This window comes from Arvicola amphibius, chromosome 2, assembly GCF_903992535.2.
Source record: "Arvicola amphibius chromosome 2, mArvAmp1.2, whole genome shotgun sequence".
NCBI lineage: Eukaryota > Metazoa > Chordata > Mammalia > Rodentia > Cricetidae > Arvicola > Arvicola amphibius.
Window position 1 is genome coordinate 171,915,074 of NC_052048.2, and position 27,642 is coordinate 171,942,715.

General features: G+C 36.7%; 1 protein-coding gene across 3 annotated transcripts in view; it reads right to left on the reverse strand.

Moving 5' to 3' along the window:
- Positions 1–1,402: 1,402 nt before the first annotated feature.
- Wasl (WASP like actin nucleation promoting factor) overlaps positions 1,403–27,642 on the reverse strand; it is a 52,823-nt gene continuing 26,583 nt past the window's right edge. For all 3 annotated transcript variants that reach the window (XM_038318280.2, XM_038318281.1, XM_042054455.1), the window contains exons 2-11: positions 23,895–24,029; positions 22,259–22,345; positions 21,508–21,604; positions 18,023–18,046; positions 13,381–13,549; positions 12,329–12,371; positions 11,432–11,585; positions 7,002–7,519; positions 6,092–6,200; positions 1,403–3,903 (exon numbers count right to left, since the gene is read on the reverse strand). In XM_038318280.2, coding sequence (XP_038174208.1) covers positions 3,842–3,903; positions 6,092–6,200; positions 7,002–7,519; positions 11,432–11,585; positions 12,329–12,371; positions 13,381–13,549; positions 18,023–18,046; positions 21,508–21,604; positions 22,259–22,345; positions 23,895–24,029 — 1,398 coding nt within the window. In that variant the 3' untranslated portion in view covers positions 1,403–3,841. The remainder of the gene's footprint in view (positions 3,904–6,091; positions 6,201–7,001; positions 7,520–11,431; positions 11,586–12,328; positions 12,372–13,380; positions 13,550–18,022; positions 18,047–21,507; positions 21,605–22,258; positions 22,346–23,894; positions 24,030–27,642) is intronic.

Below are 27,642 nucleotides of genomic sequence, written 5' to 3' on the forward strand. Positions count from 1 at the left end.
AAAGTTGATAGAAAAGTCCAAGCAAAAACAAATTCTACTGATGTCTACAAAGAAAATGATGAAATAATTTGGATAGACAGTCAAAGGCTTAACCTCATTTCAACCCCTAAATAACTTGTGATGACTAAACTTCTGGGCCATGCAGGGTGACCATCACCACTGAGCCAAAACACTACCACATGTTCCAGGAAAAGGCCGATTCTTCCAGCTTTTTTGGGCAGAGATGGGCATAGGTGCTGGTGGCTTCTAGCAACTCAGTAGACGAGGAAGGTGAAATCTATAGCCACACACCTATACAAATCAAGTATGTACCCCATCATATCTGTAACAAGCTGCTTACCAAATCTTTCTTTAGTGGCTTCCCCAATTTAAATTTCTTTAACAAGTTTTTAGCCTTATCTGTATGGTGTTCTGCTGCATGTTTGTCTGTGCACTACGTGTGTGCCTGCTGCCTGAGGAAAGAATAGTTTGTCAGACCCTTTAGAACTGGAGTTACAGACAGTTGTGAGCTTCGATGGGGATGATGGGATTTGAACCTGTCTTCTCTGGAAGAGCCAGTACTCTTAACTTCTGCCACCTATCTCTCCAGTCCAGAGCAATTTCTGTCATTTTAAATCGCAGATTAACTGACAAGAGATAATGAGAAAAACCTGTGTTGTAGAGGGAGCTGTGTGCAAAGCAATGTAAAACTTCTCAATTTTTCTGCAGAGGATTGCATATTGGACCATTTCTTATCAATACACTGGCAGTCACTTCAGGAATCTTTATCTAGATAACTATAACAGGACAGGATAATTCTAAGGCAAACTGCCTTTGCAAGGATTCTTTTAATAGTGTGATACATTCTTAAGTGCTCATATCTGCACAACAAAACAATGTTGTTAAAGAACAAAGTTCTCAAAAGGAGGTGTGCTGCAGCATCCTACACTCTGGATTCCAAGCACAGCTTCATCTTCAGACTCCACTTGTGCCTGGGTCAGAGGAAGAAAACATCCCACTTATCAAAAGCTAAGCTTCCAGTTTAAATAAACATCACCTCCTAAGACTGTTTACTAAAAACCATGAACTCCCAGTAAACGCCAGCATCAGTCCAGTCTGGAAAACCTTACCTTTTTGGTCTCGCAGAGTACTAACACTGACCTTGCACTGGAAATGTTGTTTAGAAGCGCTGCACTGCACAGGGCTCCACAGGGGTGCTGAGCAGGGCAGGCTCCCCACAACAGGAAGTAGCGTTCTTTTAACTCACCAAGTCTATTACTTCATGGTGTTCTACCCTCAGGGCCAGCAGGGCTGGAGCTAAAACCACCACCCAGCACTGCCGTGCACGCTTGGCTACACTCAACAATTAAAACCTTTTGTTCTAATGTCTTAATATACAAATAAGGCACACTATTTTATACTATTTGGGTAAAATTAATTTTATTATGCTCCATGATGAATTGCCACCAGTGCAACATCCTATTCACTATACATTTCAAAAAAAAAATCACATACTAAACAAAATTTCATTTGATAAATGGAATTGAATGATTGAAAATCTTTATGAATTTCATAATACAATATGTGGCTAGCTGAAATTGTCTATCACATAGCATTTAGATATAAAAGGCCTCATGCTAGTTTGTTAAATGCAAAGGCTACCAGACAATCACATGGCTGGACATCCCGTGAGGCTTTCAGACGACGCACAGGTATAGTGCCGCAAGACGGCGGAGGACTGAGACGTACAACAGATTTTTTACTTGGTAGAGTGGATTTAGCCTTCATGCCTGAACTGAATTCCATAGCTCCAGTTATTTAGACTTTGCACAAAAAGCAAAATAAAAACAAAACCCCTCTTCTGTATGAAAAATAAACTCAATTACCTTTGGCAAATAACATTACCCTCCCTCCCACCCCATGTATATGTGACTCAAAGAACTGAGAGTCTCTAGAGAAGCTCCTGGTCAAATATCAAATTAATTGGAAAAATCCCAAACTTCTTGGCCAAAAGGGACATCAGAATTGGCATTATCTCAAAGACATTTTTAGGAATTTATTTTTTTAATGTCAAAAATAAAAGAATTCAAAAGCCTGATGTTATTTCTCTAAAATAACCACGATTTGCATGAACTCCTAATTCCACGGGTAGCAGCTGTCTGGCCTCATCCACACCAGTCTCACAGAGCTCAAGCCACATGAAAATGCAGTAAGCAGAAAAAGATTCCTAGCAGCAGAGAGCACTGTCTGTACAAGAAAAAGTTGAGAATCTTTCCAATGTGCTGTGATTACTCTTGCAAGGAAGGTAACATTCTTTGAATAACTTAACTATCTTACTGTACCACTAACTGCTTTCAGCAACTAAACCTTTTAAATTATTCCTGACGATAACTAGATGTATGATCACTAAAGATTATGTGATAAACTGGTTAAAATTCAAGCCATATCTTACAGGTCCAGCCTGTCAAGATCATGTCAATACTAGATTTTGGTCGGTATACTTATAGATAGCATAATTTTTAGTTGGATATTGTGACTATAATGAATACATTTGAAGCTATATTATGCATACAACTCAATGTGAGAAAAATATGACCGCATTGTCTACCTAAAATTTATTTAAAGAAGGTAGGTAAGATAATTATCACTGTAATTGTGAACCGGCCACCTTCAGGCAGATCAGTGCACTGTAAAGAGGCAAGGAAAACCTAACTTTAACACACCATCTAGTAGGCATAACAAATGTGCAGGCTGTAAGGTTTTATTTCTTAAAAAAAAAAAAACTATCAAATCAGTTATGCACTGTAAGAAATTTGCCATTGGGACCATCAATCTTTTAAGAAAATGTAACTTCTCTTTATATATTTGACTAAAATCTGGAGAAACAATCAAAGTAAAAACATACAATTTGAGTTTTGGCATTTGTGCATACTTTTGCCAAGAAAACTGATATTTATAATTTATATATCCGAAAACAACAATGCATACAATCTGCAAAATACAAAGATACTTCATACCATTTGAGCATTGTTTTGATACCACTCTGAGTCAAATACAACTGTTGAGGATGCATGAAATAACCTCCATAAATGGTAACTGAAACTATTTTTGGAAGTAATAATAAAGTGTTTAATTCTTTGCTGAGAAGAGCCTGTCACATTTGCCACAACACAAAAGCAACCGTGGTCAAGTACAGATGAATGAGGCCTCATTAGTATTCCTGCCTGCAGATGCTACTGCTTACCAACAGCAAGCAATGCAACAGAAGAGGTGAGTTGCTGTTTCTCTTCATTAGTATCTCTGTAGTGATTTTAAGCAGAACATGTTGCTAGAATTTGAAAAACTATATCAGTGTAGTGATGTCTATAGAATTGTGCAATGTATCAGCTTCAACATTCATATGTGGCATCATATTCAAAATGAAGGGGCTAAAGAAACTAAAGTTTACATCACTTGAAAAAGAATGTAGTGCTATGCTAAATTTTATTAAGAAAATTTAGGTACAGAAAAAGTAGGGTATGAAAATAGTGTTCTCCTTCTGGCATTCTAACTAAATTACATTAAGGTTTGTGTCAGTCTCACACATAATTAAACTCCCTTGTTGATGGAATGAAAATATTCACAAATCACGTGAGCATCCTGCTGTAAACTTGCACACAGTAACAGGGAGTAGCTTTGTATAGGATTATAACAAACCTTTACAGATTAAATGAGGTATTGCACAGATTAATTTAAAAAAAAAGCAAAAAAGCCAACAAAAATATACAGCAAATTGGTAGAACATTTACATGATAATTTTACAGATCCAGACAGAAAGTAGTGTTTAGTGTTTCACCTTAAAAATATATATATAATATATAGATCAGTCTTCCCACTCATCATCATCCTCAAAATCTTCTTCATCATCGTCATCTTCATCTTCATCTAAAACCCAAAACCAAGAGTTAAACACACATGAACAGTGACATAATTCTCCAGTGACTTCTCCAACTAACTCCTGAAACATTTACATTCTCAAATCCAGTTACTAAGAAGATTTAAAATTAATCCAATAAAATGAATTGATAGGCATGAATGGGATCAAAGATGAGACTAGGAGAGCCAAGACTTGGGTTTTAGCCTCTTAATACCTGTGTGTTTTTAATGTGTTAAATGAAACTAGAGCTAGCTTTTCTGATTTTGGATTCACACGGTGAGCACAATTACTTTTAAATTCTGTACATAAATTTGTAAACCTGCAACTTTAGTTTTCTTCTCTTCCCACAATTTGCTTTTACCCATTTTAATGACATCATTCTCGCAGGTGAGCAGGCATGAGTCATTAATAATTCCTTTTCTTCTCCCTCCATCAAGGAAGAATCTTCCTTTCTACCACAGTCCATACCTACTGTGAGGACTTGCCTCAATTACTGTTGTTCTCCAGTAGATTTACTTCAGAGCAGATGGAGGGATACCTAAATTCTAAGATTAAAATGTCACCTTTTTCCTCCTAAAGGTTTCTTATGGCTGGCTTCTGCTGTCTGGACGTACTCTGAGCTCCCTCTGAAACATCACACATGACTTGTTCAGCCCTTCCACCCTCTTCTAAGTCTTCCACCTTCCCCATCCTTCCCCTCACTGTCTCTAGTCTCCCTTTCTGCCTCTCACCCTCACTGAACTGTTCCTTCACCTTACAGCATTTGAAGCAGCTCTTTCTGGCTGTTTCATCATTTAAATCCCACCTCCTGAAGGAGGCTTTTCCTGATTGTTCTGTGTAACTTCTCCAGCATTGGTAACTGTCTATTCCATTTCCTTTTCCTCGTAATTCTACCTCAATTCCTTAGACTGCCCATGAATTTTATGTCTTCACACTAGAATACAAACTCCATGAAAGCTAAGTTTTGGTTGTTACATTTCACAGGATCCTGCACAGCAGAGGATGCTGTGTAGAGGCTGTCCAGACTCTAAGTGAATTCACGTTTTGATGTCATCTAATTCAACATCTGCACTTCCACATTTGATCATTTTTCCATTGATAGCCACACCTCACAAAAACCTATGAAAGCCAAGTTTGTTAAGAAAGATGGTGTTGAATATTTACATTTTAAATGAGAAAGAGCCAGAAAGTAATGTCTATGTGACATTACATACATGGGCTAGATAAAAACACAGAATATCTTCTATTCCCCTCTAAGACAGATTTCCTATAAGGAACTATTTCAATACTAGTATCAGCACTGGAAAAGTAACAGAAGGTAGAGAAAAGCAAAAGCAATCTAATTACCTCTCTCCAGCAATCCAAGTTTTACTTTGCCCGTCTTTAAACACTTGATATGTCTAGACATGAATGGCCAATAACTAGTTAGGAAAGAGAAACAGGCAGGGCCAGCATGCATAAAGAACAAACAGGAAGAGAAGAGAAGAGGAAGGGAGGAGAGAGAGAGAGAGAGAGAGAGAGAGAGAGAGAGAGAGAGAGAGAGAGAGAGAGAGAGAGAGAGAGAAGGGGGGGAAGGCAGGGGTCAACCACCCAGCTACCCAGCCAGACACAGAATGAGAAGTTCAGAAAAGATATACAGAAATAGATAAAGGTAAAAAGCCCAGAAGCAAAAGGTAGATGCAGTAATTAAGTTAAGAAAACCAGGCTGGAAATAAGCCAAGCTAAGTTCAGACATTCATATGAAAGAATAAGTCTCTGACTATCTGGGAGCTGGGGGGCAGGCCCCCACAAAGATTGAAGATAAAAAACCAACTCCGACACTTCCTTTTCACTATAAATCTTATTACTAGAATATCATAGAAATGGGACAGAGAAATCTCACACCTTATTTAGAGGCTGCTTGTCAATGATTCTATAGTATGTTCCAGTACAGAAGATGAATTCATCATCACTCTTTACAAAGTTTTTTCCTCTAGTTTCTGTATGGCTGTGATGTTCTGATATCTATTAAAATTTTAGGCAGACTAGTCATTAAGGACATAATTTGATTAAATATGCTATAAAGGCTCGTAAACAATGAGCTGCACAATTATCAGACAAGAGGTAACAGAGAATCATAAAGTAAGCAGAAATTGAGAGCTTCCCACATCTATCTATAAACACGCTTCCTCTACCCTCCAGCTCATGGGAGAGTACCTGAGGAATGAATGGCTTTGCTCCTTTTCTGCATCACTTCCATAAGTGCACCCACAATTCCTGAAGTGGGTGCGGGTGTTGGCGGTGTGGACTCCTGACCATCAGACACCTTAGAAGAAGAACGTATCAGAGCTCAGTGATAAACCAGTAGCAAAGAATCTACTTTTATGGGGCTGGGCGGCCTAGGGGTAGAGCACTTGTCATCCAGGTATTAGGTCCTGAGTTCTGGCCTCTACTACCCCCCCATCCTCCCCATTCCCCCCCCCCCCCCCCCCACCCGCACACATATAGCAAGGTTCATCCAGACTAAAGTGCAATGCAGGAGCTTTCCTAACCTTTAGAAGATGAAGAAATGGTTGATTCTCAGACAGAGAACCCAAACTGATACACCATCACTGTTCTAAATTCTAGTGCTGGAATCTCTTTCAATTTTCTGGAGTCTGATTTATTGTTTTTAATTACAAAATAGAAAACTTCAGTGTTTAAAGAGTGTGCTTTCACTTTTATAAAGTTACATGTTTGAACTTACCAAGATTACTGCAACTGCTTCCAAGTGGGCTATTTTTAATTCCCCTTAGTTTAATAACTAGTTTCATTAAAGTATCTTTCATTTAAAGTCTAGAATACACGAAAGTATCACATAGCAATCAGACCACTGACTGCTGGGAGGAAGCATCCAGCAGCTTTCTATGGTTACGGATACATTTTGATATTAAGTGCGGACTACACAGCCACAGTGTGTACACATCCAAAATGAGTAAATTTCACTGTACACAAACATTTACAAGTTTGTAAAAAGTAAAAAAAAAAAAAGCTTCAAAGATAGACACCTTATAATGAGGTATGGTAAAAACCCACAATACTTAAAAAAAAAGAAAAGAAACCGTAATAAAAAGACCACATTACTTACAGACTTCAGTTGGATGCCCTGTCGTATCTGGTCTAAGAGCGCATCCCTTCCTGAGCAGGACACAGGCCGACTATTCTGCTCCACTTTTTTCAGCTGAGCACCCTCTCTAATTTGATCCAAAAGAGCTGCTTTGTTTCCTGAAGGAGCTGGAACTTGATGATCCCCATCAGGAGGGAGGCCAGGGGGAGGTGGTGGCCCTGGTGGCGGCGGCGGTGGGGGCGGGGGCGGCGGCGCGGCGGACACTGCCGTGGACAGAGGTGGAGGAGGTGGTGGGCCTGAAGGTGCTGCAGAGGGCAGCGCTGGTGGTGGCGGAGGGTACATCCTGTTTGGAGGGGGTGGAGGCACAACAACCCCAGGCCTGGAAGGAGGTGGAGGTGGAGGTGCAGCAGTAGGAGCTCTTGAAGGTGGCGGCGGAGGAGCCCCCCTTCCACGGGCAGGCGGGGGAGGAGGGCCTGAGCTATGGGGAGGGGGAGGAGGAGGAGGAGGTCCACCCCTTGAGGGTGGGGGAGGTGGTGGTGCTGAAATAAGAATACAGAAAAAATGAAAACATAAACATACTAATAAAGCAACTTACTGTAACACACATAAACCCAGTATAAAACAAATAGCAAAATCTGCAAACTGTGCAATATATTTTACAAATATCTGAGCACAGATGATACAATTTGATTAAGAACATAATAAAATTTATTTATTTAAATATTTAAATATATTTTTAATAATATTTAAATATTATATTTAGCTTAAAGATTATCTTCCTGTTGTCAATAAACAACAACAAAGTCTAGTTATATGGATTCAGTACCAGTTCTGAAGCTGTAAGAAAAAAACACCATTGCAGAGACAGCTCAGAAGTTATAAGCCATGCTTGTGCTTGCAGAGGATCCTAGTTGAGACCCCAGCACCCATCAGGCAGCTTACAACTGCCTGTAACTCCTGCTCCAGAGATTCTAATGTTCCTCTGGGCTCTGCAGGTACCCAAAAAACATGCACAGACATGCGTGCATGCGCAAATACGAACACACACACAAATTTAAGAAAATATACATTTTTAAATTTTATACAACAGTGTAATTACACACTTTGCTTGTAAGCATTATCTTACATTTTATATTAATAATGGACCTTCCTTTTAGAATTAAATATATTTAGATTTTGTATAAAATTAATTTAGATAGAAATTTTATAGTACGGCAAAAATTTATTAGCATTTTCTAACATCAATTAAAATGAAACCCCAACATAATGCACTTTCTTTCAAAATGTAAAGTTTCATTATCTAATTTACATATGTCCTTACTACAACGGTCCAAAAAAAAAAAAGAGCCCTGACACTGCTGGCACGTCTATTTTCTTGTTTTTTAAAAAACATTCATTTTTTTTCACATGTATGAGTGTTCTGCTTACATGTATGTCATTTACCATGAGTGCCCATGGACGGAATCCAGGACTGTCGGACTGGTACTGGAGTTATAGCTGTGAGCTGCACTGTGGGTGCTGGGAATAAACCCAAGTCCTCTGGATGAGCAGCCAGTGCTTGCTTACTAAGCCACCTTTCTAGCACAAGACTTCTGCTGTCTTAAGTGACACTAAGAAAAATCTATTACCAATCTTTAGCTTTCATCGTCTGTACTCTATCTAACACACAGAACACACTACATCACAGGACACCCGTGAAAGAATAACCTGGAAGAGTAAAGACAGACGACACACTGTTAGGGCAGTGCAGTGCTCCAGGATGCGAGCCGAGCGGCCAGCAGTGCCAAGAGCTCTGAAGAGCCATCAATACACCACAAGGAAAATGACACTTGTTATTTTTCAATTTTTTGAAAAAGTAACAAAGAGGAAAACATAAAAGATAGCTATAAAAATGATTTTTATAGTATATACAATACATAATTACATGTTAAATATCAATAATTAACCTTTGTTAATCTATAGGAATACAGAATCTTACAAAAAAAAACCCCTTCCGTTCATGGTCCATAAAAATTATTTCAAATCAACATCAATATTAAGAATGTCAATAATTATATTTCTTATATAGTTATAATCATAAGAATTATAAGCAGAAAATATTAAAAAGGTATACAGTATTATAGAATTCATAAAACTTTTTAAAAATGTTTCCATTCAAAAATTTCCACTTCCTCTCCTCCTCCCATTTAGAATTCATAAAACATTTAGAAACTGATATCAAGTTCTCTCATGAAAATATAACAGACAAATATTATCTAATATAATTAAATTTATGGGAATACTGTCAAGTTCCTAAGTAGATATATGACATTGTGCTCATAAATATCATTCAATTCTCCTTTATCCTAGTCAATGTAAACATATTTTATACAGGTTATTTAAAAAAGTATATAAAGCAATTATAGTTTAATTAATATCACGTGAGTGTTGTGGGCAAAGGTATTTCCTAATAAAGAGAACATCAACAAAATAATCTAAATTATAGACAATATGTAAGCTCTGCCTCATGTAAATATATATGTTTCTTTTTATTACAAATGAATCTTAATGCTCAAAACGTTAGTTTTTGAAGGCAGGACATATGAACTCTAGCTACTCCAAAAATCAACACAGCAAATCATGCAAAACTCTGAGCAGTGGTTCAAATACTATCACACATACATACCACTCCACTGTGGGGGACCTAAAGAACAGATTGTTGTAAGTTGAGATAAGGAAATCACAAATCTGTTTGTCTTTACAAATCTGATTCCATAGTTTTATAAAATAAATGACAAAAGATTAATTAAGGAGGTCAAGACAAATTTCATTAACTTCTCCATTTCTGTGTTTCCTATACTTTTGAATATTAATTTATGTATGTGCTCTAAAAAAATCCGTTAATTAGAAAAAAGTAAACATATAATTTGTTTTTTATCTTACTTTTTAAAACAATCTGTCTGGGTTGGAGAGATGGCTCATTGTCTAAGAGTATGGACTGCTTCAGAGGACCTCAGCTGAGTTCCTAAGCCATGATGAACAGCTCACAACTGATTGATGACCTTACACACATAATCCCCCCACCCTCAGTAGATATAAGCACATAATTACAAATAAAAAACAAAATATTTGGAAAAAAAGTGTTATATAAAACCATGCTTTGGTGTATAAAAGATAGGTTCCACACTGAAAAAGTTAGGTTCTTGTAATATAAAAATCTTTTATTGTGACATTTTGGTGCCAAAATGATTTTCAAAGACTGTGACTTTGTTTTTAGGGTAATTCAATTAAGGAAAGGCCTTATCTGTCTCTAAAATATATAAATATGTAATAAAGTGTAAAGAAAATCCAGTCTAGTATGATCCATTTTTCTTTGGGCATGAAGGACACAGGATAGCAATGCAGCCAATAACCTTGAGTGTATGTAATTAACACTAACAGTGGGTGTGGCAGATAGCAGTCCTCAACACCTTCCTTTTTCACCTAGACATAACAGTCACCATGACTGTACACACATAAAATGAAACTGTATTTATAGTATGCTTTAAAATCCACGGCATTTTAAGTGCAAACTGTCTGCTGCAAAGATAAATGAGCAACAATGCTAGCTTCTACTGAACCAGCAGTGGCTATACAGCAGCAATGTGAGCCATAAACTGTTTGCTTCCACAGTTGGCTCTAAAGATTCAGACCTTACAAACTATGAATAGGAGGAACATATTGAATCAAAGACTGGATGAGTATCAGCAGTAAAAAAGCAGACAAAGGAATTAAATACCCACTTTCAAATGACAATCAGATTCAAGAGCACTTATCTGGAGTTGAGTGCAGTTACACCGCTGTAAGTACAGAGAGTGGAGAAGCTCAGTTCCAAACGCAGGTGGTGCTGAAATGGTGACCCTGACGTCAAGGCTATCTATGCACCTGACTATCACAAGTGTTGGGAAGCTACCAAAACACAAAGTTCTTTAAACTACCCAATACCACAAGGCTGAAAAAACTGTGGTCACAGGAACCAATAGAAAGTAGTATATTCTGGACTAAACCAAGCAAAAAACAGCAACAACAAAAATAAAAAATTCATATTTCAAAATAGAAAATTTTTTTTAGAGTTTATATTCTGAAAATATTTTATAACAGATTACAAGGTGACTTTTTATACTAATAATCATGTCAAGTTTTTGCATGTGTGTTTTCAAGACAGGGTCTCTCTAGCATCTATGTAGCCTTTGAACTCCATGTATACCGGGCTGGACAAAAACTCACAGAAATCTGCCTATTCTGCCTCCAGAGAGCTGGGATTAAAGGCCATTTTTACCACATCTAGCTAAAGTTAGTGATGCTGGACCAAATCTGGCATCCATAAATTTAAACATTCTGTTCAAGGAAGGGTGCATAGCTGTCCATTACAAGGTTGATTTTAGAAAATTCAAAAGGGAAAAACAGCTAAGTGCCAAAAAAACTAAAATTACCTTGCCTTCGGAGTTCATTTTTAACAGCTTCTACACCTCCTGTCTTTTCAATAAAGTCATAAATAACTTTTGATGTTTCTCTGTCTTTAAGTTGGGCTTCAGAGATCCCACACATATCAAAAAGATTCTTCAATTCTGGATCCAAATTATTGAGCTACAACAGACAAAACAATTTCTAAGTAGGCAATTCTTTTCCAAAACAAACCTGGCAAAATTTACAATTGACTAGTGTCCTTCTGAAGTTAAATTCACAGACATTTAAAATGACTATGTAACTTAAATGCTAACACATTTTCTTTTATGAAAAGATAAGAGCAAGAGATTTTTTTTTCTATTTTGTCTCATCTTTTCCATGCCTTAAAGAGAGGGCACTCTATTCCTACTTTTATTAATGCACAAGACTAGGTCCTGTGTTCATCTATTCTAACCTGTCCTTAACAAGATTCAGCTTTAATTTTGAATTGCCCATTAGTTTGAAGATCTGAGGACAAGGACCTCCTTGTGCCGCACAGCACCAACCAAATGAGTGACAACGGCGCCTCAAAGAATAACTAGTTTACAAACAAGCAGACACTAGGAATTTGGTTATACTATTTCATTAATTTGATAGATTCTACTGAAATTATTACTAAAAATTAACATTTTTCTTTTTGCATTCAAAACACAAAATGTACTTACTTAGCACATAATCAAAAAATGCAAAAAAAAATTTATCTTAAGGGACTTAGCAACTATGACAGAATAATACTACGATTCAAACCTCAGCAGCACAAACAAACAGCACATTATTCCAATTCTAATACATACTAGGTTTTAAAACTAAAACTAAAAATCCAAGGATAAGCCATAGATTCCTATATATCAGTAACAAGAAATATAGCTTTTAAAGACACTTACATCAAACCCTGTATTTGGATCCCATCCAACATGTCCAATGTGTCTAAAGTAGAACACAGAAAGAAATTAGAAAAATAAATGCATCATGGGCTTGTGAAATAATGCATAAAACACTTGAAATCTGCTATACACAGCCCAATTTCTTTCGCTCTTGACAATACTTGCTGGCGTCTTCCAGGTTATTTATACATCAAAGTTAAAATAAAATCATGTTCAACAATAAGTTGAATAAAAAAATAATTACATTTAACTTTTCTGTTCAGATGGGTAGAAAAGTAAACTTTCAGATTCATGGAAGAAGCCTGACTTGGTAGCACACACATTCCTGGATACTTGGAATTCTAGGCCAGCTAGGGTTACACTGTCTTGAGAAATAAACCACATAAAATACCACCGAAACATCTCTAACTTTTAAAGAGATGACTGTGGGCATTCTTCACTGGAAGCCTGCCTGCTCCTTGGGAGCTCCTTCTCACCTTTCCCTAATAAATCTATTCATCCTTTTTGTGCAAATCAAAAACAAACAAACAAACAAAACCAATGAACATATACATCCTTCCTGTTATAGTTTGAATGTGAAATGTCCTCCATAGGCTCGTGTACTTGGACACTGTTCCAGCTAGTGGTGACATCTGAAAGGTTGTAGAAGAGTTTTGTTGTAGTTTTAGAGACTGGCCCCACTTCCCATCCTCTCCATACACTTACACTTGTGTAGCCATGTCTTCTCCAACATGATGGTTTACATCCCTCCAAGAAAGTAAACCAAAGCAATCACTTTCTCCTCTAAGTTGCTTTTTGTTGGGATACTCTACCACAGCATCAGAGAAGTGACTATTACATAGAATACCCCCAGACTGAATTTTTCTGACAAGTTAAAAATCACGAGCAGCACAGAAGACATAAAAAAGAACAAAGACAGAGCCGGTGTAGCAGTGCACACCTGCAGTCCCAGGTACAGCTCTGGACGCTCAGGCAGAGGAGCCTACATCCTAGGCCAGCCTAGGCAACAGAACAAGACCTATCTTTTTAAGTGACAGAAGACAGAGTCTTACTGGAAGTTACTTGGTGTTCCAATATCTGCCTTGGTTAGTCTCTTCTTTTTAGCCTTTCCTTTCTTCTTTTCTTTGGTGTGGGAGATGTTGTTGACTTGTGAACCATAAAACCTATTTGTTGTGATCTCTGGATTTTTTATGTCAACTGTAGCCATGGGTAGATTGGGACCTACAAAGAAAACCAAAATGGTATGAGAGGGATACAATTAAAAACATGATTTTATATAATCACCATTTATAATTTACTGTACTTTATTTTTTAACTTATGCCTGCTTACTTGTATCTCAACATTAAATATTATGAAGTATATTAATGTCTATGAAATTTAATTAACCTGATCCCTTAATATTTTTTCTTTTTTTACTGTAATTCTGGTAAAATGATATGTACAATACAAAACAACACTCATAAGGAAATTAAGGCATCCTTGATCCCATCTTCTTTGTTTCAACCTTATTTATCCATAAGAAAAGATACTTTAAAATATTTTACTACCATCTTCCCCCAAACTGCCATATTTAAGTTCACTAATATTTTCTCACCAGTACATAAGTTACATTGGTTATCAGAAGCACAAAGCTCAAAAACTTAAATTGAAAGTAATTCTAACACTCAGAACTCCTGCAAAGATCTGATGATAAAAGTACCCAGAGATTTCTGCCAGTAATATCTCTAGGAGAAACACTAAATGATGTAGCCCACAACTTGCATATAAGATACTCTAAAGAAATCAAAGTCTCAATGCAACAGATTCAATTTAAAAATTCTTATGTATCCACAAACTCAATATCCCATTTTTAATACATACACTTCTCTGACAAAGCCTCCTCTTGGACCAAGTTCCTGTGTGATCATTTCATTAACAATTTTCAAAATGTATCAAAATATCACCACTACTTATAGATAAGAATCAAAGCCTGAGATCTGTGTGTGGGTTTGAATGAAAATGGCTCCCATAGGCTCAAATGTTTGAATACTTAGGTCTCAGTTGATGGAACTATTTGGGAAGGATTAGAAGGTGTGGCTTTGTTGAAGGAGGTGTGTCACTGGAGGAAGGCTTTGAGGTTTCAAAAGCACATGACATTCTCAGCTTTTTCTTTGCTTCATGCTTTTTGGATCAAGATGTAAGCTCTCAGCCACTGTTCCAGTACCATGTTGGCTTACTTGCTGTCATGTTTCCTACCATGATAGTCATGGACTCTAACTCTAACCCTCTACAGTTATGAGCCCCAAATTAAACACCTTTTATAAGTTGCCTGGGTCATGGAGTTTTATCACAGCAACAGAAATGTAGTAACTAAAACAGACAGATGGCATCTTAGCTGCCTAGTGGGGACATAAACTTTGAAAGGGCTTTCACCATTCCCTGAGAAGATAGGCTCACTGTGCCTGAACTTTGTGCCAACAACAATTATATTTATCATGTAGGAAGGGTCTGGAATCATGGTTATATGCTATGTGAAAACACTAGGCACTGAATCTGTCATGTGCTTTTCTAACGAGCCTTTCCTCTGGATGACACTGTACATACTTCCACAATTCACTACTGGGGGATACAGCCCACTGTCTGTGGCTCTAGAATTCATCCCACATAGCTTTCTGTGCTTATTCTGCCTGCTATCTCTTCACTACACTAGTATTTTTAATAAGTACAACAACATATTGAGTCTAATGAGTTCTCCTAGTGAGTACCCAACGACGGAAGTTGTCTGAGGGATCCCCAACAAAATCAAATAGAAATCCAAATAAATTCCAGCAATGGTTCTCAACCTTCTTAATGCTGTGACCCTTTAATACAGTTCCTCATGTTGTAGTGACCCCCATCATAAAATTATTCTCATTGCTACTTCTTAACTATAATTTTGTCAGTGTTATGAATCGTAATGTAAATATCTTGGGAGACAGGTGTCAAAGGGGTCATGACCCTCAGGTTGAGAACTGCTGAGTCCCAGGCTGATACACAACAAGTGATCATTTAGTATCAATTTGGCTGCAATTCTTTACTTATATTGAAAATCTCAACTGTACTGGAATCATTAAAGTTATCTGAAAGCCTTGCTTATATCAGCAAGAGCAACTAATGTATTTCTGAGGAAGGTTTAAGAATGAACAGGAAGCCAGGAAGGCCAAAGCTGACTATATCTTTAAGACCAGACTGTTCTATATGAATAACAACAAACAGAAAAACAAAGCAAATGGTTGAAGAGGACAGGAGGACACAAACTACCCCTTCGTAATTCAGGACAACTGTCACAAAAAAAGGGTTTTAAATATTCTTATGAACAACAGATATCTCATTTTAATTTTAATCTTAATTTCAAATTTAAATCTAAAAGAACTCAAATTTCTTTTTAATTACAACGAAAAGAGAACTACACTAAAGGCAAGACAGCTGAGAGACAGATGACTCGGGGGCACACTGAGGTAGGTGAGCAAATTACATTTTAGGAATATATGCAACTTCTATATTACAGTTCCTTGTTAACAGTTACAATTTGAAAAGGTCTGATAAGCTAACACATGAGGAACTGAGAGTGTCAGCGACAGAGCAAACCACAGTTAAAGTGTCCACTGCCACCTACTGGTGACATATCGAAATACAGCAAAGCTATAATTGATCAAAATTATTGTTCCACACAGTGGAGAAAACAAAACTGGCTGGATTAAAAAAGCCAAAAAAAAAAAAAAGGGTAAAACTCTCATATCTCATAACTCACTACTAAGCATTTGATATAAAGACACACATTTTTATAAATTGAAAAGTATGAATATATTGGCAATACTGGCTACATTAATTTTGCCCTTTAACAATACTATTTAAAAAAATTCCCCACTTATTTAATGAAAACAAGTTATGACTATTACACCAAAACACTAAAAGTATTAAACCAAGGATTACCAAGAGAAGTTTTTATTCCCAGGCAGAAGCAGGAGGAGCTCTATGAATTCGAGGCTAGCCTGGCCTACACAGTGAGTTCCAGAAAGTCATGGCTGTGCAGAGACTCTTGTCTAAAAAAACAAACAAACAAACAAAAAAACCAAATCAAAACAAAAAAACCAACCCCCCCCAACCAACCAACAACCCAAGCCAAGCAACCAAACAAAACTAAGAGCAACTCAATAGGAATATTAAAATTGTTATCTATTCATAGCAATTAAGTGTCTGTTCATAAATTTATGTTGTGCACACTAAAATGTTTCCAAAATTTTAAATAATCCATACATCATTTAATATTTCAAGTTATTTTCTCAAAAATTAGATGCTACACCAAACACAAGATAATAAACACCCAAAACACTAAAATATTGGCACCTATCAGGAAAAACTTTTAAACTCCATTAAAGGTTCAGAGAAGAACAACCCATTACTCAGTGGTTTCTTTTGCCTCTGCCACATACCAGCTTCCAATCTTGAGATGTGCTATCTACTCTCTTGCAGGCCTGCATTTCCCCTTAAAAGTCAATTTTAACATGACAATGATTAAGGTCAACTCTTGGGTCAGGTTACTGGGGAAGAATTCTGTCCCCAATCTTAACTGTGTTGTGATCTGGAGCAAATTACTTATATATTCCTATTTGTAATCGATTACATGGTAGTAAAACAGGTCCTACTTCAGAAGATTACTAACAATGCCTGGCTGTGGTAAATGACAATTAACTGGAACCTGCTATTACTGTCATTATCTTTATGATAACTGACATTTATTAACCGCTATGCTAAGCATTTTGAATATCTTTCATATCCCTCAGCATTCCTATATGTTATTATAAGTAATATTTCCATGCAAAAGACAAACTATGTCAAACTTTGGTACAGAGCAAACAATACTAAAGGCAATTACCTACTCAAAAACTGAAAGGTTAAATAGTAAAATTTAATACATCTTATCTTCCGTTCATGTTTTATATCTAGAAAACAGACTTAAAGACAAAATTAAAAGACAATCTATCTGTGTAAAGGGCACACACTTCAATAATTACCAATGGTCATTCTGTATTAAAAACTTTGCATTATGCAAATTTCCCTGCATAATCTTTCTAAGTTCTGAAGAGAGGATTTATAATTAAGGTTCTTAGAGCAATAAGATTTTATACTTTTAAGGATCACATTCAAATGTGAACAAAGTAATGGAGCCTCCCTCCAGAGAGAACACGGAGGACAACAAAGAAGGAAAAGTAATAATTATTCACCAGAGTTAAGAGTTCATTACCAAACTCCAGGGGGCTGTGTGTATAACAGCCAGTACTAAGCACTCTTAAACAAGTAAGTCTTCATTTAACAAAGTGTGTCATGTAACACATGACAAATATTAAACATTAAGTATTATAAAGGAAGTATTTTAAAATGGAAAAAAAAAAGAAGTAAATCTGAAAAAGAAATGAACAGATAGACCAAATAAAATGCAATGCCTTTGGGAAAGACTTAAGCGCATGCACTGTCTAAACAACCAACTTGGGAGTACAGAAGAGAATACTGCTCATGTTCACACTGTACTTTCATCTTATATGAGGAAATAAATTATGAACAGTAAATTTCTAAGTTTTGCCTATCATTCCATAATTGAAAGCAAGAATGGTACACATTTCTACAATAATTAAACTGTAACTTGAAAACTTTGTCAATAATCATCAAAAGCTCACCATTTGGAGCATCTCGTCTTTTCTCTGTTAAAAAAAAATCAGAACATTTATTAGACACATAAAATACAGACACACACACATACCTAATAAAAGTAAAACTCTGATAACATATTTATATAAATTCTTACTTTTGAGGTGATGTGTAGAGATTGCTAAGGAATCTTTCTTAAGATCACATAATTATCCAAATAGAAGAAAACCTCATTCAAAAGCTTAAGATTATTGTGTGAGAGACTGCCAAGACAACTGGACTGCAGTGAGCAGAGAAAGAAGGCAATCAGCAGGTCAGGGATTTACCATGGAGAGAGACCCATAGTGGAAGGTGTGAACTCAAGTTCACTCAGCACAGAAGCTCTACATTTAAAGTACAGTCTCAGTACTGTGTACAGACAGCAGAAAGAAATGGATAGCAGCACTGGGAAACGAGCGGTACGTGAATGATCGCTGTTCCGACAATGACAACCAAACTACAATCCATAGACAACCACCGAGGGAAGGTATAGAATAAGGAATTAGAGGGAACAAAGATCTCATTAGGAAAGAGAAATATATATTTATGGAAGGATAGGTGGGAATTTCTGGGAGGATCAAGTAGGGACAGGAAGAGGTGAGGCGAGGAGGTAGTGGGAGAGACTATGAAGACTGCTAAAATTAAGGGGCATTTCAGGGTTATACAAGTGAAATTGCAAAATAATGGGGAAGACAGAGAGCTCCCCCTCCAAAAAAAGCACTTTAACAATTTCTTGTTTGTTTGTTGGAGGCACTGGTAGACCCAGAACTTGCTATGTAGGTCATACAGAAATTGCTAAGCTAGCCACAAATTCATGGACAAATCTGCATCCTCTGCCTCCCATGTGCTGAGGTTACAGACCTCACTATGACTGGCTGCGTTTATATAATTTCTACATATTTTTCTAATACAAACCTTTCTGAAACTGTAAGAGAAACATTAATGACTAATGTAGTAAAATAGCTAGCCTTATAAATAATAACAAACACAATAAAATTTTATTGGTGGACTAATTAAGAATCCTACCAATGGGAACTATAGGTGTAACATTCCAGCTTGTGATCAGATAAAACAACAATATGATCATTTAAAGGAAGCAATTTCTATACTGTCAATCTTTAGTTTTTAAAATGATATTAGTCTCTGTATGCAGATTGCTGCCCACTTAAAAAAATAAAAGGTTCAAAATGTAAGTTTTAACAGCAATTCCTGAAGATATATATCCATGGTTGGAAGCCATTTAAGTGAGAAAAAAAAAAGCAGAACAGCTTGGCTGAAGAGACACTTGCTAAAAGCCTTAACGGAACAGTGCGTGTCTGGCATTTGGGATGTTTTAGTAGCTCAGGACGACTCATGCTCCAATGTGGGGCACTATGTTCAAACCCCAACACACACTGGAAAGGACATAGCCTATCGAACTGCATGCACTGCTCAGGATGGCTGAAACTATAGATTGTATCACAGAACTACTTAAAAAATGGAACTAGTAAGACCAAAGAAAAAGTCTTAAAGAGCATGTGATAAAGGGCTACAAATGGTACATACCAAGGAAAAGAAAACAGATTAATCTAATGCTACTGACCCATGTGACTAAGGTAAAAAGAAAGACAGGGTTCGACTTAGTATGAAGACTCACTACACAGTGATCAATTCAGCCGTGTCCTTCATGCCATGCTCTCTATGCAACTGAAACATTTTATCTAAAGTTTAGATAGCCGCTAGATGCAGGAGAATCCCTATACTAGGTAAAAGGCTTGTGATCTTACCTATCTGTTTCAAATAAAATTATTTTTAACAAGTGCTTTGTATTCTTTTTCACTTCAAAATGCCACTTGTTCTGGCTAATGGTTTTCCCAAAAGATCACTAGACGACTGTCACAAAATCTCACTAAAAATGACACCAAAGGCTCAGAGAGAGAGGAATGTGCTTGCCTAGCAAGTATGAAGCCTGAGTTAGGATTCCATAATTCATGAAAAAGCTTTGCAAGTTTGGTCTATAATCCCAACATTCAGAAGACAGAGAAAGGGGAATCCAGAACAAGCTGGTTAGCTGGACGAGCCAGAACTGACCAGTCAGACAGGGACAGAGACCCTGACTTAAAAGTAGTAAGTGGTCAAGGAAGACAGCCACAGCCACAAGACACCATTTTCAAGCCTCTACACACCAGGTACATCTGGGAACAGCAGCCACACACACAGAAACAAGCAGACCACACACAAAGGGGATGTGTGTGCAAAACCGAAACAGAACAAAGACACTGAGGCTATGTGTTAGGTTTCAGTATCAGAACATTAAATACTTCTGAAATAGAAACAAGATAGAAGCTGCTCTTGACTGTACAACTGCAGGGCTCTCATTACACTATTTATTCATCACAAAGAGAAGGTTGATTTATTTTATCTCAACATGTTTTTTGAGAGAGAGAGAGAGAGAGAGAGGGAGAGAGAGAGAGGGAGAGAGGGAGAGAGAGAGAGAGAGAGAGAGCGCACAACCGAGATTATGTGTGGAAATTAAAGGACAACTTGCAACTTGGGGGAGTTTGTTTTCTCCTTATACCAAATGGGTCTCTTCCTTCTTGGAACTCATTAAAGAACAATAAAAATACATAAAATAGTGTTTGTTTTTCTACTATTATTTCTAGATCCAGTGCCTTCCTTTGTTCATTGCTAAACACACTTAGCTCCAATCCAGGGTAACGTACCCTTAGAAGTACACAAAGATGTTCAGAGAGGCTTATTTTAAGCAATCTGTTCAGCAGTCACTCCTATGAGACCCCTGAGGTTGATATGCTTAACAGGATTGTTTTAGGGAGCTCACCTTCCCCAATCAGTCTTTATTTCACTTCAGGAAGGCTAGGGACAGCTGTCAAACGATAGCTCTATGCTAATTAATTTAAACTTCTACACTGTACTGTATCACTTTCTAATTGGTGTGTGTGTATATATATATATATATGTTAAAAGCTATCTTATGCATTAAATTAAGTTCCTTATGACTGTACAGTGTACGGCACTGGAACAAAAAGACAAAGCAACATTTTCAGATTTAGTCTGCAACTCTCCTTATTTGTTCTTAAGCTTCTTAAAAGTATTTGTTTACAAAACATAAAAGTACTTAAATTTGTTTTGAAAATTCCATTAATAATTCAAATTTAAAAGTTAGTAAACATGGAATTTTATCAGCAAAATCAAAAAGGTTACTGGAGTAAAAGTGTTTCTTTTGAGGCAGGTATCTTGGAGCTTTGTTGTCGAGAGGACTGGACAGTAAGTACGTTGGGCTTTGATGACTGGATGGACTCTGTCCCACCTCAACTGTGCTGTGACAACAACTGCCCATATACTGGATGCACAGGAATGAATGGAGCCAGATACTGACAGTTTATAAGGAACAGCCAATGATTCACATCTGTTTGGTAAAGAGTTTGCTGGCTTCTTTTGTGTGCAGAAAGGGAAGGAAAAGCAAGGAGGTGTTTACCAGATTTCCGCTGCCGTCGGCCCAACAGGTCTGTAACTGCTTTTCGGAACTTTTTTGCTTCTTCTTCATTGGCAAAATTAAGAGCAACTTGACAAGTCTGAAATATTTCCATCAAAAGGAACAAACAAAGTGCATGAATTTAGCTTTATGTAACAACAGTGGCAACCCACATAAGCACATTTCAAAGGAGGGAAAATTTGGTTTCTGACAGTTAAAACAAACAAACAAACAAAAAACTAACAACTTTAGAACTTAAATAACTTTTTTAGCGAAAAAGCCCAGGCAAAATTAAAGACTTAGAAAAATCTTCCTTACATGACAGAAACTTAAACAACTAAATACTCATTAAGTATGAATAAAAATAGCCCCATAAGCTCATAGGTTTAGATGCTTGATCACCAGTCAATAGAATGGTTTGGGAAATATTAAGGAATTGTGGCCTAGTTGGAGGGGCTGTGATACTGGGGGTGGGCTTTGAAGATTCAAAAGACTAGTACCATTCCCAGATAGTTCTCTCTTTCTCTTGTTTGTGGGTAAGATGTAAGCTCTCAGATGCTGATCCAGAGCCACACATGTCTGCCTGATGCTGGGATTACCACCATGATGGTAATGGACTCAACCTCTGAAACTGTAAGCGCCAAATAAACTCTTTGTGAGTTGCTTTGGTCATGGTGTCTCTTCACAGCAACAGAAAAGTAACTAAGACAGTAGCTAGTAGAGTAATTATCAAGACAAAAAGAGTAAGACTTACATCTCCAGCAAAGGTATGAAAATATCCTCTAGGACTATTATATACAAAGTTATTGTATAGTTCTTGTTCCCACAGTAATTTCCCATCCTAGAAAAAGAAGGTTGAAATTTACTAAAAAATACCTCTAGGACTAAAAGTACACAACTTATTAAAGGAACTGTTTCTATAAACAAAAACTTTTAGGAATATATATATATATATATATATATATATATATATATATATATATATGCGCCGTATACACAGACAGTGTCATACAACTTAGTGAAATCGTAATATAAGGGAGCTTCATTCAACAGGGCAAGCATTTCCCAGTAAGCTCACTATGCACAACTAAGCTCACTAGATTACCAAGACCACATGAGCAAGTGAGAAGTACCCATGACCAATGTGTATCCCCATTAGCCAAGAATTTTTTTTTCAAGTTTTTTGAGACAGGGTTTCTCTGTGTAGCTTTGGTGCCTGTCATGGAACTTTCTCCGTGGACTAGGCTGTCCTCGAGCTCACAGAGATCCACCTGCCTCTGCCTCCTGATGGCTGGGATTAAAGGTGTGTGCCATCACTGCCTGTCCATTAGCCAAATTTTTAAGACTTTTTTTTTAATCAAACACTGTAGTAATATCTTTTGCTTTTTCCCTCAATTTACAGATGCAGAATAATCAAAGACATCTTCTTTAGGCTGTTCAATAATAAATTTTAACAAGAGATGAGAGATCCACATAATACTGTCATATCTACAGCTACAGTGGAAGAAATATATTTATTCTTCATGTTACTACTTCTGAATGGACTGGGTTGAGCATCTGCAAGCACTGCCTGATGAGGTGGCTAAGGAGAAGAAGCTATTGAAGGAGGGAAAGCAGGCACCATTGAAAAAAGAACACTCTGAACATTTCCTTGAGGCCATGAGGAGTATTTGAGGGCGCTAGGATTTAAGATATGACATGGTGGCCTTCTTTGTGAATAAACAGTACCTGAAGAATGAAGATTCAATATTCTGGAAGTTTTCTGACAAACTTTGATAAGTGAATGAAATATAACTTAATAGAAAATAAAAGAATATAAAAAAATCTGCTGTAAATATATTATGACTGCTACATGGGCATTTCTTTTTTTAGTGTAGTTGCATAGTCATTTGTTTTGAAACAGTGCTTCTTAGTGTTGATAAGAAATTTAAAGCTACTTTCAGGGCACTATTGCAGTCTACTTCATCAGTGAAGGTACACATTCCACTTACGTCTAGAGCCTATGTATAGCTTTCCCTGCACAAAACATACTTACAATAATGTTTAACTATACTTGAAGTATAGTAAGAACTGTAATAAAACACACCAACTACAGAAAAGGTCTGTAATAAAGGCTATATAAAACTAATAATAAATTGTTCCCTTTGGGATTTGTTTTTTCACTTTTAAGACCATGTTTGACAAAAAGAAGGGACAGAAAACAAAGCCATAGGAAAGAGAGGGTCACAATATCCTTATCTGGTGTCCCACTCAGTCCCAATATCCTTAAGTATCTACAATGAATTTCACCCTTTAAGTGTATCAATTTAAACAATCAGAACATCTAGACTGAATTATTATCAAGGCAGATAACCACCTACAAGTTAAAATGAAATCAAAACAAAACTTACCTTAATGTCAAATATTCTTAAAAAATAAGATCTCTGAGGATTGTCCTTAACAAGACAAGCAACACCACTGCACTTCTTTGACCACATACAGTTCCGATCGGCTGCATATAACTGCACCACTGCCGAAGACATAGTCTGCAAAATACCAATGCACAACCATTACCTTCAAAACAACTGGACTCCCAGCCCCTGCCAATGCTCTGACTGCAATCTCCCAAGGTACCAACCCAGGACCACCCAACTGAGCTAGCTTCCAGAAACAGAACACAATGAATATTTCATTCTTAGTTACTTCTTTTTGAGGTTATAACTAATATAATACGCATATCAACAATTATTGAAAAGTAACATTTATTGATTCTTAAAATGTCGGGCTAGAGAGATGGTTCAGAGCTTAAGAGCAATGGCTGCTCCTCCAGAGGTCCTGAGTTCAATTCCCAGCAACCACATGGTAGCTCATAACCATCTATAACAAGATCTGGTGTCCTCTTCGGGCATGCAGGCATACATGGAGAAAGAATGTTGTATATATGATAAATAAATAAATCTTTTAAAAAATGTACCTGGAAACATAGACTTAAAAATACTAATCTCATGTAATCATTATTACTATTCTACCATCACATCACACCTAAGAAACACAATACTAAAGAAGATAAACAACGTGTCTGATAAACTGCTAAGTATGAAAGCTGAAATGTGTGGCTTCAGAACTTCTATTTTCACATCTCCTTAAGTACATTGCATTTTGACGACACAAACATTTAAACAGTGGAACAATCCTATCAGGGAAAGCTGACTTCCATAAAACAATTGCCCCTTTATGGCAAAGGAACTAAATCAAACCTGAAAGCAAGATTCAAGATTAGTAATAATAAATGTATCAAGATAGTTGATGCCTCCCCTTTTAAAAATGGTAAAATCATGGCAAAGATTTAAAGTGACTTGCACAGGTAGACCAAGGATTATAAAGCTATTCTGAGGGTGCAAAATCCAATCTGACCTCCTCCTGTCCGGATCTCCCATGAACCAGATGCACTGGAGCTCTTAGATGACAGAGTTACCTCGCCACTTACAAGGGACATCTTGGGCTGACAGGTATTCCAGGATACTCGCTGCTTTCCTATGATTATGACCAATGCAAACTCCCACTTTTTCTTTTGAAGGCAGTTACTTGTTCTATTTCTTTAAGGTGACACTCACAAAAAGCACCAACAAATCTGAAAATAACAATTATAGTTTCCAAACCACTAATCTCATTACTAAACCAAAATTTAGGGAATTACCTTCCAAAACAATTATTTTTCAGTGTAAATATAGTTACTTCAAGAGTCATTGTCATATATAAAGTTACTTCAAGAGTCATTAGCATACATTATACACAAGAATGGGTTTCATTATATTTTCATATAGGTACATAATGTATTTTCATCTTCCCTGCCCTCTCTACTTCCTATGATCCTCTTCTTTCCAACAAGTCCGTTCCCACTGCCATGAATCATGGAATTTTAAGCATATACACACTAAATAATCAAAATCAGGATCTGATTAAGTAATTATGATGTCTAAGTTCAATAAAATATGGGCACTGTAGAAACTTAGCAGACTATATTATAACTTGGAGGTGTGGTATTTGAAAGTATTATCTAATTACAATCGGGGACTGCCCTCTGCCAAAAGAATTCCTTGAACTATTATATAAATAAACCTCTAATTCTGTCAAAATCAGGAATGTAAGATCAGTACACTACGAGGAAACAAAAGTCTACAAAGACATTCTGGGCAACAGTGCTCAATGCTGTATTCTTAATAAAAAAAAAAAAATTCACCTAAGCTTCATGTGGGAAACTGGGAAATTTCTACAAGAAACATTAAAAATCATGTAAACCCAGGACCGTCCAGAGTATGCACTCTGGGACGCTGGCCCAGTGGAGACATGCCTGTATTGCAGCACAAGAACAGGCTGACAACTCCAGAGGCTGCCTGCTCCTGAGAGCAGCTCTCTGTCCACAGGCCACCACCCCTCTGGGGGTTGCATATCAAACCCTGCATATCAGATATTTACCTTACAATGCACAACAGTAGCAAAACTACATACAATTATGGAGCAGCAACAAAATAATTTTATGGCTGGGGTCACCACAACGTGAGGAACCGAAGAGTCACAGCATTAGAAAGGTTGAGCACCACTTACACCCTCAAAAAGAAAATTTCAGCAAAGAAAGAGAACACCAAATACCAAGCAGGGGGAAAAAATCAAGCAGAAAAAAAATACTAGAATTTATATTTTAGTGAAAATTTAGAGATTACAGCCTTTTGATATAATGCTACCCAAGCATATGTATGGAAATAAAAAAGTAAAAACAACAACAACAAAAACCCAGGATACCTGAAAATCTCTCTATTTTATCTGTTACCAAAGAGTAATAGCTTTAGAAAAATAAAAAGTATTCCTAGAGGCTGAAATTGTATTGTCAGAAACCCTTTGCTAACATCAATACTAACACTGTGTAACATTATTTGGATGTGTATGGAAACACAAAGAAAATAAAAACAATAGTTTAAACGTTGACAAAAATTTAAAACATCTGCATATGCAATGAAGATTCAACTATGCTATATGTTTCCACACATAATCTGACACTAGGAAAAAACAAAGAAAACCCAACAATAAGCAATTCTCAGAAATGTTTTTAAAAATTTGCTATAAGTATAAATTTAATTTTTACTTTAAGCTGTCAAAGCTTAAAAATGACACATTATAGCATTTTATAAAGACTTTCCTGACTGATTCATAATAACTACAGTATATGCAAAAACAGCTTAGACATAAAACATTGGTATAGAAATTTCTGACAACAACCACCAAGTATCCCTTAAATTAGATTGACAGTAGCTTAATTAACTGTGTACAAACATTCCTTCCATTCCTTTAAAGTAACTGAGCTTAATCAACTATATTACTCTTGTCTCTCACAATCAAAAAGATATTAATGAAAAACAACCTAGGGACAAGTGCTTTGGAATAGAAATCCATTTCTTAATAGCCCAATTAAAGGTCTTAAATCTGTTAAGCAGAAGGAGACAAATATCACAGTGATGATTACAGAACCAGAACCATCAGACCTTGAGTAATTCAGCAAGGCCTTCCCTCTCAGAACTCTCATCATCAGAGGCAACGGGAGGGGGGGCATATCCTGGGAAGTGAGATTCTCCTCCACACTGTCCTTCAGGAAAGCACGGTCATACTCCAGGATTAGCTTTGCAGGCTGCAATCCCTGCCTGCCTGCTCTTGCTTCTGTTTCTCAAGAACTTTCTTGTGTACCGACTATTCTTGCTACATCACAGATCTTCCTCCAAGGTAGACTAATTTCATACCAGTAAAATATTGTCATTTCCCACAGCACGTGGAATACTTTTGCAAACCTGTATTTACAGTCTCTGTTCCTAAAAAATATTCAGTTAAAAATGGAATGTTCTGATTTTGATACTGATACTATGCTTGACACCTCCACATGAAATAAACATCATTGCTAGGAATGAAATTTTACTGCAGTATAAAGAAGCAAAAAAGCAAACAACAACAACAACAACAACAAAATATTTGGTTGGATTCTCTTAACTTTGAAGTGATTTCAATGAAGAAGTTTTAAAATAAATTATTATTTTTGCTCACCATCAACCTCAAAACAGAAACTGGAAATTTAAAACATAAAAACAAATGAAAGTAAAGCTGAAGCCACGGTGG